Source organism: Melospiza georgiana, chromosome 18 (assembly GCF_028018845.1).
Source record: "Melospiza georgiana isolate bMelGeo1 chromosome 18, bMelGeo1.pri, whole genome shotgun sequence".
In the NCBI taxonomy this organism is placed as follows: Eukaryota; Metazoa; Chordata; class Aves; order Passeriformes; family Passerellidae; genus Melospiza; species Melospiza georgiana.
This window is the reverse complement of record NC_080447.1, coordinates 5,430,843-5,451,787: the sequence shown is the minus strand read 5'-3', so window position 1 is coordinate 5,451,787 and position 20,945 is coordinate 5,430,843. Positions and strand designations below refer to the sequence as shown.

The following is a 20,945-nucleotide window of genomic DNA, read 5'->3' as shown; positions in this document are numbered from 1 at the left end:
CACACTGCTAGTGCAGACACTTCAGGGTGTGGTGATTTATGGCCAAGAGATGTGGTAGCCATGAACACAGCAGGTTCTGATCTTTGCTGTAAGGGTTTGGGGAAGAAAGAAGCAAAAAGTGTGACCATGCACAAGTGTTGTAATCCCACAAAGGAAATGCCCCTGCTGCACAGGCAGCTGAGAGCTGACACCTCAGCAGGGTGGTGTCTGCCCCACGTTCTCCAGCAAATTGAGAATAACTGCAGAAGAATTTGTTTGGAATTGCATTGAACAGCCTAGCAGTCCCCTCAGGAGGCTGGGCAGGCTGCAAAGGTGACACTGGTACAATGTCAGAAGCAATGTCAAAATCCTAATGAGGAGCTGCCTCCTCCTCCACAGGGATTTCAGCTCCTGCTCTGGCCCACTGCTCACTCTCGTGTTGGTGTGACCAGCTGTGTAGCGGTGCAATAAACTGATCAGGTCAAAAACTGCCATGGCTTTTTCTTCCCCGAGCTCCTTTTCTCAGAGCTGAGCTCTCTGCCCTTGCCCCTGGCTGGTGGCACAGGGAGATGAGCTCAGAGCCCCCCGAGTGCACACTGGGCAGACAATGAGCCGTGGGGCAAGGGCAGATGTGTGCCCCAGGGACAATGAGCACTTCTGCTGGAGCTCCACAGCCACGGGTGAACCTGCTGCCTTCACCCTGCACCCAGCTACAGCTCCCTCCCCTGTGTGTGCACCTCAGGTGGAAAGCAGCCAGCTAGACAAGTGCCTTCTCCTTCAAAATCTACATTTTAAACTAGTTTAGTTTATTGACTACATGATTTTATATGTATTTTTATCTTAATATTGTTATGTTGTGGGAAAATAGAGACTTTGTTATGTAAAAATGTGTGATGTGTTATCATAGTAATATATATATTTGTATATGTATAGGAAATGCATTATTTAATACAGCATATTATGCTTCTATCTTGCTAACATTTTATAGGAAGAAAAGATGTTAGTTTACACTCTGGGAAAAATAAATTTTCTATACACTGTAACCATAGGGGAAAAAAATCAAAACTACTTCTTTGGTGTATATGATAGAAAGACATTGAGAATAGGGGAACTCAGCCTCAGTTTTGTGACAGAATAGATGCTGATAAAACAATTGCTGTAAGAAACATTTTCCTCCTTTGAATCTCACTTCTAGCCTGTAATTGTATTAGGCTGTTCATAAGATTCTGCAAATTCATGTGCATACACTCTCTGGATGATTTTTACCATCAAACATGTAATCTGCTTTTGCAATCAAGCATCAACATAATCTTTAGGACTTGTTTCTGCCAGATTTTCTACAGCCAGGACAATGCTGAGGAAGTTTATCACATTGCTCATGCAGAAATCCAGTGGGATTGCAGAATTAAAGTCTGTGTATTCCAATCTCCCAGCAATAATATAAATAGGAGATTTTTATGGATAGTCCTGGAAACTGCACTGAATCTGCAGCCTGGATGACTACAGGTCAAACACATCAGCAGACACATGGTTGCCACTGAATGAGCATAAATAGCCATTCCACTTTCATCTTCTGCTTAATAAGCCCTCTCAGGCAGTGGGAAGGAACAGAGTTTTCTAGTGCACCACTTTGCCTAAAGGAAGGGTGAACTACAAAAACAACTCCTGACAAAAACTCGTCCAACTGGTTCTTACTGCCCTGCAGCAGTATTTCACAATCTTCAATAAAACACAGTTCACTGATAGTTTCACCTGAATATTGTTCTGGACACTAATGAACAATTCTGCTACCTTGAGAGTGAAAAATACAATTGCCTTCAGACCATACAATTTTTTTTAACAACACATCCCCACTGGACACACATTTCACGCCACTCAGACTTTCCCAGATTTACTGAGCACCTGTGCTTTGGGATGAAATCTGGCAACATGAACTTCAGACTAAAGACATTTTGCTCCAAATCCAAAAGCTATCACATGAACCACATAAGGCTATCAAGAAACCAGAATAAATCAAATTTGAGGTGACTTGCTGCTGAAATATGCACTGTGTTTGTAACTGTTCACCCTGCATTCAGCAAATGGTTGTAAATAATAATTATGAAAAAATAAATACAGTGTATTTGTGCAGGAGGAGTTCGGTTAGGATGACTAAAGTGTATACAAACATGAAATAAAGGAGGCAGAAACTGCTGCAGTTCACCAGCAGATTACAAGAGCACTGCCTGCTGTACATGTTAGAAGAGAGTAATTAGAGCTGAGAATGATTACTTTACATATGAAGTATGATACTGCTCTGAGACACAATCTCTGAGGTAACAGCAAATAGAAAGTATTCAGTTTATGTGTTTTCAAACTCTTAAAAACTGTATAAATTCGTTCAGGGTTTGCTTTGCAATTGCAGCACTGTGTAATGCTGTTTCCACTTTCTTGCAAGATTCATCTTTTCTCTAATTAATTCCTCCTGGACAAAATAATGCTGCATTTTAAGAAACCTTCAGCAGCCTTTTATGTAAACAAGTGACAAATACCAAAACTGCCTCCTTTTCATGAAAACTCACTTTTCTTTTAGAAACACAGCTGTCACAGGGGACTGGTCTCCCCTTACACAAGGGAGGTTACTCTGCTCTCCTTTCTTGCCATTCTGGTTATGGGACTCCGGCACTTTGGTTCTTTCTGGGAACTGTTCCCTTATGTTTTCTTGCTTGTTTCCTAAGCAGCAGTTTCATTCCCCACGAGGGAAATGTGTTCTTTATTCTGAAAGAGACACTTTTCTAAGACACATTTAAGTCACAGGAGCAGGGTGCTTTCACTGCAAGATAAAATATCTGGTTTCAGGTCTGCCATTGTCTCCCTGGCCAGAGAATTAGGCCAGGCTGGCTCCACAGGGTATGGACACAGCCACCCTTTTAAGGGCATTTTTCTCTTCACACTACCCAAGCAACAACAAACGTCACCTAACAGCTGCCATAGGATTTGACAGATGCACACGATATTGCAGATAGTGTTACACGAACACCAAGTGTTACAGTAATGTACAGTCCACTAAGAATAATCTGCTGCTGCTTTTTATTTCCTACTTATCAAGGTTCTGTGGAGGCTCATGGTGTCACCTTTTGTCACAAATTTGTTCCTTAAGCATCAAACCTGAAAAGTAAAAAGAACCTCCCCCCCTTACCAAGTATCCAAATGTTCATTGTGAACAGACAATATTTACATTTAGTCATTTTTAAAAAGCCACAACAAAGACTAGACAGAATTCCACACAGAGCTAGCACCACACACAAGTTCAGCCCTGCTGTTTCATGCAGGCAGAACATGGGCTCACTGGTTATTCTGTGGGACAGTCACAGTTGGGACAGCCACAATACAGAGTGTCACCATACAACTTCAGAAGGCTTTCAGCATTTGCCCATACAGAGTAACACCTTACCTCATCAGAAGGCTTCAGGCATCTGCCCATACAGAATAAAATCCTGAAACTACAGAAGGCTTCAGGCATCTGCCCATGCAGAGTAACATCCTGTCCTTTCAGAAGGCTGGAGGCATCTGCCCTTCTGGTTCTTCAGCCCAACCTTTTATCCCCTCCTGTTGATGCATTGCACCTGTGTGCTCCTCATTGTTCATGCACTGCACCTGTGTGCCCTCATGGTTCATGCACTGCACCTGTGTGCCCTCATGTTGATGCATGGCACCTGTGTGCCCTCATGGTTGATGCACTGCACCTGTGTGCCCCTCATGCTGATGCAGTGCCCCTGTGTGCCCTCTGTTCCCTTTGGTGGTTGCTCAGTGCCCCTGGCACTCCATGGCTCGTTGTTTCAATGCTGCTCACCTGCTCCTCACAGCTGTGCCCACTGGGGATGGGGCTCAGCCACAGCCCCACTCCCAGTGACCCCAGACTGTGTCCCTACAGGGCACTCAGGGTGGTGGCATGTCCTGCTCCTAAAAGCACAATCACCTGGCAGTTTTCTTCAGAGCAGGGAACAAGAAAACAGAACGCCAGCAGTAGGAATCAGGGGGATGGAGGGAGGGAAAGGAAATTCAGATGTGACCTGTTAACATATGAGTTACCAGCCACCCACACATGGGAGCTTTATGCTATTTGTAAAAACAAGTGGTTTGTGAACTAATTTGCGTATAAAAGGCATATCTGTAATCACTGGCAATTGCCCAGACTCTGCTCACTGAGCAAAAAAAGGGGCACATATTTGAATTGGGAAGCACCTGCTCCTGTTGCCCTTCCATTGCTGTGCCTGTCTCCCACACAGAGCAGGGTTTTCCATCACACCTGAGATCAGGATGGGAACTGGTCCTCGTGCTGTGAAGGGTCCCCTACAAAACAATACTCTTGAGCAGTCTGTCATGCCAAATGGAGTTATCACACATGAAACAAGGAGGGTTGGAGAGCAGTAAAGCTCATTGCTTGGCTGAATGCTGAGGTGACTGATTACAGTGCATTTGAACATGGATGAGAGATGGGGAAAGTCCAGGGGATTGCCAGGTGGAAATCTCTGGGAGAAGGAAGAAGCTGGAGAATCCTGAAAAAGGCTCTGTGAGTGTCTCACTGGATGGGAAATGAGTAACACATGCAGGTGAACAGGTGACACAGTAACACACAAACACACATGTACATACACACACAGAGCCACACAGCCCAGGCTCCCCTCTTCTGGAGTCTGCATAAATATCTCTGATGAAATTGTGCTCTCTGCTGCCAAAACAAGCACCACAATATTGATTTCCACTAAAGCAGGACCAGTGATTCCATGATGCAGGGCAAGGACCTGGATCTTGGCTACTCAAGCCATGATTTACCCAGCTGTGCCCACCTGTATCATGCTCTCTCAAAACAATTTTATTTCAGGGCAATAAATTACAATAAATTACTTTTATCTGAAATTACAACAGAGTTCAGTTCCCCTGCAATGAGGAACAGGCAGGTTCCAAACATTAATGAGGATTTCTTTTAGCAGATGTGGAACTTCCCTGTGCCTGGGGGGCTCAGGGGCTTGTGTGACCCCTACCCCACACTGCCCCCCAGTAAGTGGATGCTGTGTAAAGGCACATAAATATCCAGCTGTCTGGTGTTTAAAAAAAAGGGAAAAACGTTGTTTATTAGAGTTCATCCCAGTATATCTAGGACTGTACTTTGAGAACAGTTATCTATGTCCTTTCCCCCAAAACAAGAAGGACAACTCCCACATGTATATGCAATAAAACTGTATTTTTTGTGTGGTTTTGCCTTTTTTTTTTCTTTTAATACAGACATTTGTACACTTTCTTACAAAACCGCAAGTAACTACACTTCTCTTAAATCATTTTTGGTCGGCAAGTACTGTAAAATCTTTGTGTGCAATTATCATGTATTTACAGGGCCTCGTGTTAGTGATTTTCAGTGATTATTACAATAATGTCACACACTCTCAACATAAGACATGGCTTAAGATAAATATATTAGTAAATAAATATTCTGAGAACATATTTCCATACATGAAATGTGCTGCTATACATATACAGAATATATACAAGATGCTTTCTAGCTTTTAAAACATTTTTAAAAATGGTAATGAAGGAGAAAGAGCCCTTTGACCATATTACAAATCTTTACAGCAAATTTTATACAAAACAATTTTAAGTGCTATAAGACAATTTTAATTAAAAACATTTTAAATAGTGCCTCATGAGCCAAACACAACGACAACTGTTCATGTAAGTAGTAGAAAGGCATTTTGTTATAAAAGCCATCTATCATGGCCAGCTAGCCTGTGAGTCTGCACTGGACAGAGTTTTGTGTTAAATGGCAGAGCCAGCACAGAAGGCAGGTGTAGGTGTCTGTGGTGTGGCCTGCAGAGATTTGTACCAGCAGAGATTTCCACAATGTGTGGGACCAGCACATCTGGGATCACCAGGAGCCAGAATATTCAAATCTTTGTAAGAAACACTCTTACCACAATATGCTGTTTTACTTACAGAGTACAATGTATCCTAGGTGGCCTTTACAGTGCCTCACAAAACACCAAGAAGAATAACCAAGCTAGTGTACCATAGCTTCTAAAATGCATTTCTTTTTTAGTGGAGGAAGGAGAGGGTAAGACTTAAAAATTAAAAAAAAAAAAAAATTCCAAAAATGACAAACCCTTAGAGTTTGTTCTCCCAACACATACCACTTACTTCAGTCATTCAGAGAATGAATAAGTTTTTAATAAGCTTTATACACAGAAAATGTGTTTATTGAAATTTTTCTTTTCATCTTATACCCAGATATTGCCTTGTATTAATTCTCTGAACAGCTGAATTTTGGTGCTTGTTAACTGAAAAGATGAAATGTGAATTCCTTTAGGTGGAACTTTTTTCCTAACTTACTGGGTATGAAAGCAAAAGGAAATAGATGAATGTATTTGTTATTTCTTAGATATCTGTTTCCTTCTTTTAAAATAGTTCATTTGGGACTACAGAGAATACAAATTAGCTTTGCTGGTCTCACAACCAGCCCAGTGCTGTCAAGGACATTGCTTTGGCAGAATATGAAGTGTACATCTCTATTTCTTGTCTTTGAGTATCTCCAAAGTGTACTGAACTTAGGACAAATCTTTTCAGAAGACTGGCACTGTGGGCATTAAATACTTAGTTTCCCTTTAGAAGAATTCCTGCTGTGAATACACCACAGGATGACACTGTGTCCTCAGGCACATGCAGCATGACAGGCAATTTCACCCATGCTATGGTAGCCTCTTACTCAGAAGCTGCTGTTTCCACAGGAAACAATTGCTATCAGAAGTGACGACATGAATTATCTCATGATAACAAACATCCCCACTAGGACAAGAACAAGGACAAAAGGATGTGCCCAGGCTAATGGGGTACAGAGAGCTCTCTGTACACAAGACAGAAATGAAGCACAACCGGCTGGGCCCAAGAAACCTTTAAAACAGATCAATCTATGGAAGCTACATCAACCACAGCAAAGAAGAAAACAATGATCAAACCAAGTCCCTCACTTTGCCACACACACAGAAGGTGACAAGCACTGCTTCCCTTAGGCATGCTTGCAGCCTGGAAGGAAACAAGAAACCCTGTTTCCAAAATGAGCCAGCAAAGCTGTGAGCACACTGCAAGCTCTGCTTTCCTGCACGTGCCAGCATTCCTCACAGCTGTAACAGGGGCTACAGGTGCCTGAAAAACTTCCTATGGAAGGAAAAGTTCATTACCTACAAAGGTAATACCCTTTCTAAGCACTTTGTTCGAGCATCTGCTTGAGGGAGAGGTCCCCAGCATTCTTCACTGGTCAGAAGATACAATGAGGTCCACGGTTTAAATACAGAAGTGAGGATGAGAACAATCTGAGCTCTCAGTTTCCTTACCCCCACTCTGTTGAAACTAATCCTAAAGGCAGGACACCTTCCTAGGCAAACCATCAGAGCAGCATGAAAGGGGGGAGAAGGGAAGAGGAGAAAGGAGACAGTCCAATGCTTCACCTCCCTCAAAATCACTCACATAACTTGCTGGCTGCTAGGATTTGCTACTGGGATCAGTCAGTATCTGAGCATCCATTCAGCAGCTGTATCCCTCTGGATTACTATATTTCAAGGTGCTATCTGGTTTCTAAGGCAGGTGTAGCCCTGAGCTTATCAAAGGCTGGACTCCTTCAAGCAGGAGATAACAGCATCTACACATAGCCTGGCTTATTTAACACACTGTGTTACCTCTCAGCAAGAGGTCACTTCTAAAAAGAAAATATAAATAACACTTTGTCATTAATATAGAAATGGCACTAGAGCTCAGAAATGCTCCACACCATGTCCCACATGGGCTTTGCACACAAATCAAGGCCTGAAGTTTCAGGCAGGAGGGACAAAGGAGACAATCAAACTGATGTGAACACAGAGGAAGTAGGGGAGGGACTTCTCCACATTACCACTTTTGTGTGTTTGTCAAAGCTTAAAAAAATTAAGTCCATGAGAATTTGGAGTCTCTGATCAGCTCCGCTTCTCCATCTGGGATCTTCTGGGCAGGTCTAGTCACTGATTTGGCTTCTCTCCAGGGGATGAGATCCAGCACCTGAAGGACAAAGAAAACTAAGGAACATTGCATGTAGAATATTGCACACAGTTGGGGCCCCAAACAAGCCCCTCAGTGAGTGGAGTTTCACAGAGCCAGGATGCTCAGAGGACTGCAGCACCTGGAGTGCAGGGGCTGAGGGATCTGGGCTGTCCAGCCTGCAGCAAAGGCATCCCCAGCAATGCCTGCATGGAGGCTGTCCCAGATGAAAGCACAGTCCTCACACACATTCTGAACAACAGGTGAGGAAGTTGAAGTGTGAGATGTTCACACTGGACATAAGGAAAACCTTTTGACCACAATGGCAGTCAAGCACAGGAGCCCAGAAGGGGACTGCACTCTGTGTCCCTGAAGGTTTATCCAGCCTGACTGGATACATTTGGTCTGACAAGCTTGGTCTCAGAGCTGGCTCTGCTTTGAGCAGGGGGTTGGACTAGATGATGGCCTGAGGTCCATTCCAAACCAAGGTACCTTGTGATACAATGAACACCCTTTAAAATAACCCTAGCAAGGCAGGTAAGAAATATCCCCCTCTTTCTGTGAGTGGCTTTTTTTTCCCCTTGTCTATGTCCACAGTAGAGACTTACCCACATATTCTTCTACAGCAATTCCAAGATTTTCACCTTTTTTAAAAAAAAAACCTTCAGCTTGTCTGTTGTCTCTCACAGTGGCATTGCCTGCTTAGGCAACTCACCACAGCTGCCATGACCAGCACAGGGTCCCTTGCTTTGGGAACTCTAATGGGGCCCTCTCCCCACAAAGGATGAGCATGAAAGCTTTTATAGGGTTAATTAGTAAGTTATCATCTTCTCCTCCTCTGGCTTTACCAAATGAGCACAAGTAACCAGGGAATAATACTCTGGGGCAAATGGTTAGTCAATAACCTGCTCCTATGTGAAGGATGGAGTAACTTTTATAGCTGCAGGTACCTAGGCAAGTGGCAGCATTTCATACACTAAGAAAGGTAGCAAGTAATCAAAAAAAAAGCACATATGTTACCTGTGGCCTTTGTGGTCATCATAAGCTTCTGGGAGTTCAGAGTGGGACTGGGAAAGGGCATTCCAGTTTCCTCCTCCTGAGAGTAGTTCTGCTGCAGGAATGACGTTGCCTCATAGCACACCTCCCTCTCCACCTGTACCTCTCCAACACCTTGACAGTGCAGGTAAGTGTCTAGCTCAGGTGTTCCATCCCAGGAGCTGCAGCCTCCTATGTGGGTCCCTTGGTGCTCTGGTGGTAGGATCAGCTCACAGTCTCTGTCTTCAGGAATGATGGGAATGCGTTGACCCAGATCACATACACCCTTACAGCAGTTTGGCAAGGTGTCATCAGGAAGCGTGTACTGCACATTCACTGCATAGTCTTCTGTATAGCAGCCACCACCTCCACTGCCACTGGTGCTACTACAGGCTACCTGCTTCTCTTCATAGAAGCAGCAGGGCAACCCCTCATATTTTACCCCATCTGTCCTATGTAAGTGGTCTGAGTTAATACTGTACAAGCCTGGGGTGTTCCCTGACTGTGGTTCCATTCCTTGGCCACACGCCCCCCACAGTGGGGAGCTAAGGAAGAGGGCACCACAGTCAGCTGTGCCACTGCTGGGCTCCAGGGCAGAGTGCTGGAATTCAAAGCAGCACGCGCACGCCTGCTCCGAAACCGACCCCGCCACCTCTGGATTCTTCCAGTTCCTTTTAACATCCAAGGCAGCACCAGCAGCGGCCTCAGGTCCTCCCTCTGAGGTAGTGCCATTTGGATCCCTGTGCTCTAGTGAGGAATTACTGCTATAGTTCATATCCATGCTGCAATTAGACAGTTGGTCCCCTGAGGAAGAAGCTGGCACGGGCCTGCAGTCAGCACCCACCAGGCCGTGAGCGTGAGCTGGGAGCTCGTCCTGGTGAGGGCCCTCCAAGAGCACAATCGCCCCCCTGCTGGCAGCACCAACCTCGGGCACCCGGCAGGGGCTCCTGCTGCGGTACACGTAGGGGTCATAGTCACTGCTCAGAGAGCTGCGGAACGTGGAGCAGCTCCCGTAAACCCCCTGGTTGCTGACCTCAGTGCAGTCAACCATGGAATCGCTGGAGGAGCAATGGCACTGACCAGAGCTGCTGCTGCTGCTGTCACTGCCAGGGCAGTCGGCCAAGTACCCGCTGCACACCGAGCGGTGGCCGTGGTAGCAGCTGAAGCTGGAGGTGCTGCCGCTCTCCAAGCGGGACGAGGGCATCACGTGTACCACAGGAGGGAAGAGCACGCTGCTGCCAGGCTGAAAGGCACGGGAAGGACCCTTGGAGGCAATGCCAGCTGGAAGCTGTCCATCTTGCTCAGGGTAGCTAAGGCCTTGGAAGTAGTAGTGCTGATACATGGTCTCGTATCGGGAAAAGCACGCCGCTTTGGAAAAGTTGCGTCCGCCAAACTTGGGCCTGCGGAAGTTGTGAGCTGGAGAGTAAGCCCTGTGCTCCAGGCTGCAGCGATGGGTGTTTAAAGCATGGTCCAAGTGAATAGGCTGATAACTGCGGATGTAGGCTGGGGAAGGGGCTTGGTAGAGGCTCTGTTCCCCGTGTCTCTCCACTGTCAGCAGGGTGATGGGGTTCCCGTGGGGGTCCATGCTGGTCCGGGTGGGATACGCTGTGATCTGGCTGGCCCTGTGCACTCGGCCCGGGTAGTGCACGGGCAGAATCACCCTCTGCTGCCTGCTGCGGGCTGCATTGATGGATTCCAGACAGATTGGGGCTGCATTCCCCTTCTTCTGTTCTGAATGAGAGAAAGAAGAATGGAGAAGTAGAACTAGAAGGGAATAAAACTACTTTATGCAAGAAGCGTATTTTGTTTTCCATGTCATTATATTATGCACCGATTTTTTACACGGAAGGAAATAAAAGCAAAACAAAAGTCAAATGCATGTCTGAAAAACTTTGAAACACCCAAATGTATTTGCTTAAAAAGCAAAAGAAGTCAATTTATTTCAGACACTGTTCTCATATACACAAAATCTTTTGCTAACATGTTGCAGAGGCTGAGAGAGGCTGGAAGTCATTGCTCAAATTTTCACTTTACGCATTTTTACATAAATGTGCAGCGCCAGAAAACTTTCTTAAGACAGAGGAAATGAAAGCAGGAAGAGGGCAAGTAAGGGAAACCACATTCCAAGTTACAACACCATGGAAAAATAAAAGCCCATACATTGTTTTCTTTGTAATTCCCAAGGGAAAACATATCCCTTTTCTCCATGCGTCCTTGCACTCAGGGCTGCACAACACAACACTGCCCTCAGCTGGGCATCATCCCCAGCCCAAGGTTACGCCAGGGGCACTCAGCTGCTCTGGCTATGTTACAGTAAGGACTGAGAGCTCCGCGGAGATTCACAAACAGGGACGCTTTTTATTTCATCCTTTCAGCTGTCTGAAATAAACAAGACACCAGAGCATGCAGAGTGCAGCACTTACCTATGATGTTATGGCGGCAGTGAGGGCAGGTGTGGTGCTGCAGCAGCCAAGGATCCACACATTTCTTGTGGAATCTGTGAGTGCAGGGAATGACACGCAGCTCCTACAGGAACACATGAAGCACCATGAAAATCTACTTCTTCCTGACAAGGGAATTTCTCACAGCTTGTTCCTAGTTTTTTTCAACCTGGCTATTAAATGGAGCAATTCCTAGTCTTGAAGTGCTAAGAAGGAAAAAAATGGCATCAAGACAGCCAAGAGCACAACAGGTAGTGCTCAGGTGTCTCTAAAAGAACAGTCTGCAGGCACCTTAAGATTCCATGCAGATACAGGACATTTCTTCAGGACACTTTTTTAGTATGTCTCTATGACCCAACAGCTTTAAGAAGGCCATCATAAAAGTTTTCTTTAATATATTCAATGAACTTAAAAAACAGAAATCAAGAGTAATGATGTACCCTTCCTACAATTATTCACAATGGAAAACACTCAGGCAAAGGCAAAACCAACTCAGTGTATATGAAACTTTTTCCCTTGCCCAGGACTCTTATCCTTCAGCTATGATCTGTTTACAGGATTTCCTGAGCCTGATGGATATCTCAGAAATCTGTAACAAATCTTTCTTCTAAGTACTGCTTATGTCTCCCCATGAGCTCAGGTTTTCAATTTCTAACATGCTTTGGCAAGGAGTTCCATGGGGCTACTACCTTCTGGTGGAGAAACACCACACAACTTTATTCCCCTGTATTCCCCTGTCCCCAAGCAATCTGGGTCTAAAGACTTCTTGCCCACTCAATCATTTGGGGTTTTTTACAGGAACCATTCAAAATGTTTGACCATTTTGTGACTACCCTTTCCTGAAGCACCTTCCTTTCCATTCAGTATCTTTTGTGAGTTGAGGTCAGAAGTACACAGGACTCAATGTGAGAACATGACTAAACTTACACTGTGGTGTAATTTTGTTTTCTGTTCAGCTCTCTAGACTTTCCCATATTATTTCTAGAATCTGATTTACCTTTCTAACTGCCACAAAGCAGATAAACTGCCACCAATTTGCTTTCACAAAGCTATCTAAAGCATCAAGATCTTGTTCCTGAATAGCAATGCTCAGTTCCCAAGCCATCCCTGATATATGTGAAGCTCTTCCCTGTGTCTGTCATTTCAAGCTGAAGTTCATGTCTGAATTTCCTCTGCAGTCAGTTTGTACAGCCCTTTTGAAGTCCTTGTCTACCTTCATCCTTGCTACTCTGAATAATTTCCCACCAACTAATTCCATTAAACTTTCTATTTGCACTTTGCAACACTCAAATATGCAGCTGCTATTTTCTATTGCCTTAAAAGTTATGACTCTTTTATGATAAAATAAAATGTCTTCACATAATCTTTCTAGTGGAAGTTGATAGCCGTGAATATTGACTGCCTCTATATTATGTTAAGGAGCCAATTTTCTATTTCATCCTTTTGTTGCTTCCTTGGGTTCCATGATGGACACCAAGCCCTGACATCAATACAGTGATTGTAACTGAAGAGTCAAAAAACTGTTCCTGAATGTTTTGACCTCTCTTCCTTCTCCTCCTCTGGTTTCCCAGCAGTGCTGTGTAATTGACATTTTTAAGACAGGGTGCCATCAAATCTTAAAAAAGTAAAACCCTAAGGATATTCCTTACCTCCAGCATAGCTTGCACACATCATCACCTCAGTGCATGTCAAAAACACCCAGAGAACCAACTGCTGAGGCAACCCTGCCTTCTTTGTGACTTGTTCTTCAGAAATGCAAGAACAGTGAAGGTACCAACTTGCAAATGGAATCTCTCACCTCTCCCTCTGCAGCATGGGTAATTCAGAGCCGCAGGATGCAGCTGAGGCCACGCTGGCTGCTCAGTGTGATCAAACTGAGAAGTGGCACCACCTCAGCACAGAATGTCCCCAACAGCCAGCCACGTACCACAGTGCTAAAACCACCTACATTCCCAGCCCATGGTGAAGAAACCTTCCATCCTTTACCTCCCCATCAATGTACTTCTCCAAGCAGATGGCACAGTCAGAGGTGGAGCTGCTACTGAGTGTATCCAGTGCTCCACAGTTACTTTCTCGGTGTCCCTTACTTTTGGACTTAAACTTCCTGGTCTCCATTTTCTCCAGTGCTTGCACTGCAAGCCTGTTCATGGAATTCTACATGAGAAGAAACAAAACAAAAAAAAAAAAAAGAAAAGAAAAAAGAAAAAAAAAAGCCAATGCTGCTGTGTAAGGGACTAGAGTGTAATAGCAGAGAAACACCACCATAACATATCTTACAGATCATGTCAGGCCCAAGGGATGTATAATTTATTAAATTAAACAGAGAGAAGGCTAAGTAGAATTCAGATCAGAAGCCTCATGGAAAAAAATGTATGCCACATGCAGAAGTGAGGATGATAAACTACTCTGAATTAGAACTGGATGAAGGTGCTGACAAATGGGATAATACACTGCAACTGCCCAACTGATAGGCAGCAACTATTCAAGCCAACATATAAAACTTGGCCAGGAACTTTTTTTTTATATCAGTATTGATTGTAATGCCCCAATATGCTGTTACCATCATATTACCTGGAGCAATACTTGAGAAAGGGATTAAAATGAAATATTACAGTGAGCTGTATCATTTCCTCCAGGACAAACTCTAATTATGTCACCTGGAATTTCTCCTAACCAAACTTTTTACCTTGAAAACCCCTCACATTTCAGTAAATGTTATCCTATTGAAAAGATTTGTGATTTATTTTCAATCCTCTCCACAATACAGCAGCAAGAGTCTGGACTCATTTAGAAGTATATCAGTGCTACTGATAACCTGTGAGCAACCAGAAATGTTCTTTCTTCCCAGGGCCTAACTGGACTGCTTCTGCACTGTTTTCATTCCAGGATTTAACTGAGCAAACATCATGGGTCAATGTAAATCTCCTTTAAAGATATTTCCAAGTTCTTCCAAAGGCCTACACACATGGATAAAACCACAGAGCCACCAAGATGGTTATTGTAAGTCAGTGGCCTGCACTTCCAAAAGTTGCAAAGCACATTTTAGGACAAAGTAAGAGAAGCTAACTTTCAGCATTTGGAGAATTCCCACTACTGCTCTTACCTGACTGCGTCGCTGTTTCAGTTTGATCTTGACAAGGAGAATGAGGCAAACCAGAGACACAACCACAAAGAAGGCCAGGAAAATTCCCATGTCAAAGTATTCTGTGGGTTGCTTAAAAATTAAAACAAAGGTATTATTACTCCTTCCTTCAGATCATACTCCAAGCTGTTGTTTCTAATTTCTCAGGGGCCATTGCTGAATGGCAGAATGGCAGAAGTCAGGGTACACATTGTTCTGTTCATTAACTGGGATTCTCTGAGACAAAACCTGCGTTTTGTGTGCCACTGCAAGTGAACAGAATACACAGAATGCCAAGCATGACATGGCAGGTTTACAATCTCTGAAGTGCAAAATGCAGGTTTTTTAACTGAGTGCATCACACCAAAACTAATTTTTATAGCTTATTGAGTGGCTCATGCATGTAAGTGACTGAAAATCAGCTTTTTGATTTTTAAAAAAATGGCCCACTTCTCAAATACATCTCTCAACAGAAGGATTCCATTAAAGCAAAAAACACCAAAGTGATAATTGGGACATTGATGACCTTCACTTTTGTTCTTCTGTAAACTATATGTAGAGAGTGTTAGGGAAAAAAATCTAGAAAAACTATTTTATATTACAATTACAAATATCAGATAATCTCATAGTTAATCAGATAATCTCAAATTTAATCCATGTTTAAAATACTACACAGAATTATTAGTTAACACAGGGCAAATTGCCTTACAAAACTCCTGAACCCTCAGGAGTGTGCAATAATTAAGAAAAAGGAAAACTTCTACTGTGTGAATTTTTTGGCCACTTCTATACTCAAAACTATCCTTCTGAAAGACAACAGATGCCACATTGTGGATTCTATACTTACACCAGGTCCAGCTGCTTGCCCACAGTGCTCAGTTTATTTAGGTCAACAGAATTTCACATTTATTAATGCACACAGGGAGCACCAGAACATCTTCTCACCAGGGCAGGGAGCAAGCCCTGCCTGCAGTGACAGCAGCACTGATACCCAGAGAAAGGATGTGAAAGTCTCACCCGTGGGGGGCGATGCTGAATCCTGGCCCGTGCCACTTTCTGCTTGTTTACAATGTTCATCAGCTTGACAGCATCAGCACCTTTCACATACACCACTGGTCTCTTCAGAGGGTCCTCTGAGCCCTGGTTCAGCTAGAACAAAAAAAAAAAAAAAAAATAAAAATAGTCTTCTCAAAAGGCATGTTTCAGGAAAACCACCTTCCTTCTGGACAATGCAGAGAATGGTTAAGGAGTATGAATGTGATGTGGAATTGATTTCAAGCACTTTTGTCCTCTTCTAGCACAGACCTTTAAGTAACCCACAGAATTAAACCTGACTTATGCTGCCTTTTTTTTATTATTATTTATGATTTTTTTTTTAAGATTAAGGACAAGCAAATGCTATTTCTGAACAGCCTCTTTAACTCAGCTGCATCATGTATCAGTGCATTAATACTGTAATGCCAAACCTCACAATGAAGAAGAATAAAAATCTGCACATTCAAAAAAATTGTCCCTGCTACATTTTATCAATCTTTCAATTTCAACATTATTCACACAGAAATTTCTTCAGCTTTCTGAACAATCTCATATCAGAGTCCTGTCTTTCAGGCTCTTTGTACCTAGCCAAGTTAATTTAGTAATTTCTGATGTTTAACTCTACAAACTCATTCAAAATTACTTGAGTTCTAGCAATGATGAGACTTACTGATTCCAGGATGGGGGGCCTCAAAGACTAAAACATTTGAGCAGACCACATAATTCACCCTGAAACTTCCTCCAGGTCCAGCTATGTTTTGTCAAAAAGGCCAAATGATAGAATCAGAAAATAATGTGTGTGGGAAGATATGTCATGAGCCCTCATGGTCAAGGCAGGGTCAACTATGACACCAAATCAGGCTGCTCACAGCTTTATGCAGTCAGATGTTGAAAACCTTCAAGTGTGGAGAATGTGCAACTTCTCTGGCCAACAAATGCAGAACAACAATCTGCTAAATTATACACCAGAGAGAGTTATAACTACACAAGAGAATTGTTCTGTTAACCAGCACCAACACAATAAATTCATATAGCTTATTCTGACTGATGAGCAAAATATGAGTGCAGAGGATAGAAAACAAGCAATGCACTGACCAGCAGATGGAAATGGTACAGGGGAAAGGAATGAGATGACAGGAACGGGAGCAAACAGAACAAGAATATCTTATGGCTGAGATTAACATGTCTGCATTGTTGATAGATACCTGTTAGTTCTGGCTAAACCATGTAGAAATTACCAGCTGACTGGTCCATCATCCTGATTAAAGGACTCTACTTAAACTGACCAGATGATGAGAATAGATTTCATTGAGACTTTTTTAAAATTGATTCTTCCTAGAATTTGACAGATTTTCTGAGAACACTGATCAAACTGCTTTTAAGGCAGGTGTCTCATGATGAGCTAAATACTAGCTGCAGTATCCAGGGATCCTATGTGTCCACAAATCCAGTCACTGTCCTTCCATTCCCAGACACTCTCTCTCATGGTTTCTTGCTCAAGAGAGAATTCTCCCAGTTCCTCAGTCATTTTTGCACATTGTCAGACTCTTGCTAACCATGCTGCTCTGGGTGCTGTTACTCCTCTTCAAATATGCAAAAGTAAAAATAAGAAACGAGTCAGACTTCAGAGGACATTTTAAAAAAGTTTCATTCTTAATTTACAGTAGAAGATACTCAGATCAATGGGAATAAAACCCATTTAGGCAAAGTCCTTTTATTTGGCATTTACCAAATTATCTGAGGACAATTCTTCTGGTCAGGCCTGCCTCCAATTTCTGTTCACTGACTGGCAGGAGGGACTGCCTTTCATAATACTCCACTCCTCCTTTTCAAAGCAATCTCCTTTATTTGTTCTATGCTTGGTAACAAGCATACATGAGAAAACTTCCTAAACAGCTCCCCTCAGTGTCTCAGGATATTTCCTTTTGAATCAAAGACAGTCCAGATTACCTCATGTCAGTTTTCCCTGCATGTTATCTGTCATTGTTTTCCACAATTCCATTATGAGTGCCAAAATGGTATTTATTTTAAAGACCAATTACTTAGCACCCAAATGTCAAAGGTTCTGAAGACTTTAGATGAGAATCAAAATCCACTAAAAACAAGCATCCAGAGCAGCATGAGAACAGAGCCAATGCAGTAACTGTAACTTTTAGAGTATGAAAGCTACATCCAGTCATCCCTCTCCTGTTTGTTTCCACGGGCTACTGCTCTTTCATCTAACAGAGCCTACTCACTGTGTTAGCTACTGCTCTAAGCCACTAACCTTCTTCCATTTTACTGGAACACCCAAAATATTCAAACATCCACTAGACTGGGTTCCCAGCTCTTGAGGACAGATGCACCCAGTTTATTATTTATAATCAAGCAAGGAAAGCTTTTGTTGTTAGAGGGAAAAGAGCAAGAGACAGTAACTCAGCTTCCCAAGTCCAGAGCAGGGTGGCTGAAAGTAACCAGAAGCTGTAACACAGAGTTAAAAAAACAGAAAATGACAGATCTTTGTAAGGAGATTTTTTTTCCTGCATAGCAAAGTGGGAAAAAAATATCCCTGTGAATATTTTCAAGATCAAGGCTGCAACTTTGATGCATATGCAGGCCACGGTACTCAAAGCATCCATTGCACAGGATCTTCTGCATTCCTTTGTCTAACAGATTTCAGAATTAAAGACAGCTTCTTTAATGCAAACATTGATGATCTCCTTTTCCCCCAAGAAATACAAGCTGCACTTAAAAACCTTCAGCTCCACTTGTTTCTGCTGTAACAGAAACAGCAGTTTTGTTTCAAGACAAAACAGAACCAAACCAAATGCAGACTATTTTTGTGCTTATGTTTCTTCACTGAAATAACCCAAAATTAGCTGAAGTATGCTAAAGCCTTTCATAGGGCTATTACCTCACCCACTTCAAATAAAAAGACCAAAGTTATAACAAGACTTGGAAAAAGAAGAAAAACCCTGCTTGTCCACAAAATACATAGGCAGAAATCATCAGCTGTAAATGAGAAAGAAATGGTAATAAGCTTTAAAAAGAAACTTGTTTAGAATCAGGTTTGAAAGTTGTTTCACAATCTCAAAAATAGCAGCTGTTTAACAACACTATTGATCACAGGCTGGATAGGCCAAACATCCTGTGTTTTGTACACAGAGCTGGGCAAAGAAAACCTCCTTGATTAGATAATGGGCCACAAAAAAAATTCCCTCCATCCTCTTTCAAAACCGTAATCCCAGACCTGGATTCTGGATTCTAGCAGGTGCTAGAAGAAAAATCTAACTCCCCAAAGTTTTCCCTTTCTGCCAGGTGTTCCCAACAGCTGTGTTGCCTCCTGCCTGGCATTGCTCATACCTGATCAATGGCATCTGGGTTTTCAGAAACATCAAAGATGACCGCGGTGGCTCCTCGCTGTACTGCTCGCTTTGCCTGCAATAACAAAGACAGCATCCTCAGTGCCACCCCAAAAGATAACTTCTTAACTCCAAAATTACTCCCTCTCCTCACCTCCAGATAGAAAACTTAACATTTTGTGTTTCTGTGCAGTTAAAACAAATGACAGGACAATTACAAACAGGAGTTCCTGAACCAGCATGGAATGTAGTTAAACTTCACTACAGCTTCTAAAGTGTCTCTGCTCCTTCCTTCTCAAACTCTTCTTTCAACAACCTTTTAAAGGGATTCAAATGAGATTTAGACCCTCTAAAGACTTTAAGTAGAAGAACTTTTAAAATTATATTATTTTCCCTCCATTTTACCTGCAAGTGCCATTAAAAATCAATTTCCCTATGACTTGGAGTGGAGGCAAGCTCACTAGTGTAGAAAATTACGGTGGACAGGATTCTTTACACCTTTTCAGTGTCATTCTCACAAACTAGGATATCACAATTTCAAAGTGTGCCTCAGAGAATACTGCTTTTTCTGACCATCAGAGGTCAGAACTGTTGCATACGTTTCTTATGCTGATCAGAGCTATGTAAGTGCACAGCTTTACTTCAAATACAGTCCAAACCTGGAGTTACCAACTGCACAGAGAAGGCATTAGAAGATATTAAAATCCTTTGGGATAGAAAAAACAAGGCTAACACAGGGGTTTTATCCTGCTTCTGCCACTGTGTCTCTGTATGTACTGTTCAAATGTTGCTCAATGGCTCCACAAAGCAGACATTCCCAGGAACTTTTCAAAATCCTATTGCCTTTATGGACACAGAATATAAGAAATTATTTGTCAAAGCAATGAGAGCTATCACCACCACAGTACTAAACAAGAAGGCACTGGCCCTCCACAGAGACTACCAGAACCTGAACTTATATTGAGATATAAGAAAAATCAATAAAATAAATTATGAAACATTACTCAGCAGTTTCCTGGAAAAACGTTGACCAATACAGAGAACTTGGTTTGAATACATAAATGTCACTTGCTTTGCTCTATTCTTGTATTTTATTTTAAATCAAAAAGGCCCATCAGACAGCAAGCACAAGAGGGAAACCAACTCCCAAATTAGAGCTTTTTCTCAGCCCACCAGGTATTTGTCCCCTTTGAAGTCGGCACACCTGGTTAATGACTAAGAACTGTTGGGGGGGAAGAGTTAAAAGGAATCCACCACCCATTCTCCCTTGCAGCAGCCCTGAGGTGGGGCTCATGCAGGTTTCCCTAGAAGCACCCCTTACTGACACGCACGGCTTATTGAACTGCTCAGGCTATTTAGATTGTTTCTTCAGGATGATCAGTCAACAAGCAGGGCCCCTTGATCTCTGAAGAGATTTTTCAAGAGATTTTGCAGATCAGCGCTGATAAAAAGTCCTTAGTTGGGTGCATACAATGAACGAGCAGCAAGTTTCCACCAGCAGGTGTTAAGAAAGGAAAAGCACCGAGTAAAAAAAATCACGGTGCGGTGTTTAATGGCAAATGGGGGTGATCTGTGTGGCCATCATGCCAAGTGTGGGGCTCGTTTCACTGCGACCAAGCCGGGCTCGTTTCCCCGCGCCCTGCGAGGCTCCGGCCGCCTCGCCCCGCTCTCCTGGCCCGCGGCCCTGAGGGCCCAGCGCCCCCCTGCGGCCGCAGCGCCCCCGCGCCGGAAGCGCTGCCTGTCCCCGGCCATGGAGGGGAGAGGAAGGGGCCGGGGCCGCGGGGAAACGCGGGGGTTTATTCCTTGCTGGGGTTTAAATCCTGATACCCAGGGAAAGGCGCTGCTGCCTGGAAGTTCGCTCCAGCCAAACCTCCTCTGCCGGAGGCGCTGAGTACTCCTGCACAAGGCGCTAAAGAGGCACGGGAGCTGGGCCCAGCCCTCTCCGGCGGGCTCGAG

The 20,945-nt window shown here is 43.4% G+C and overlaps 1 protein-coding gene across 1 annotated transcript in view; it reads right to left on the bottom strand.

The window, feature by feature from the left end:
- Positions 1 to 5,184: 5,184 nt before the first annotated feature.
- ZNRF3 (zinc and ring finger 3) overlaps positions 5,185 to 20,945 on the bottom strand; it is a 65,870-nt gene continuing 50,109 nt past the window's right edge. The window contains exons 3-9 of the mRNA XM_058037097.1: positions 18,991 to 19,065; positions 15,631 to 15,762; positions 14,596 to 14,706; positions 13,479 to 13,646; positions 11,475 to 11,577; positions 9,037 to 10,782; positions 5,185 to 8,037 (exon numbers count right to left, since the gene is read on the bottom strand). Of these exons, the coding sequence (XP_057893080.1) occupies positions 7,994 to 8,037; positions 9,037 to 10,782; positions 11,475 to 11,577; positions 13,479 to 13,646; positions 14,596 to 14,706; positions 15,631 to 15,762; positions 18,991 to 19,065 (2,379 nt within the window). The 3' untranslated portion in view covers positions 5,185 to 7,993. The remainder of the gene's footprint in view (positions 8,038 to 9,036; positions 10,783 to 11,474; positions 11,578 to 13,478; positions 13,647 to 14,595; positions 14,707 to 15,630; positions 15,763 to 18,990; positions 19,066 to 20,945) is intronic.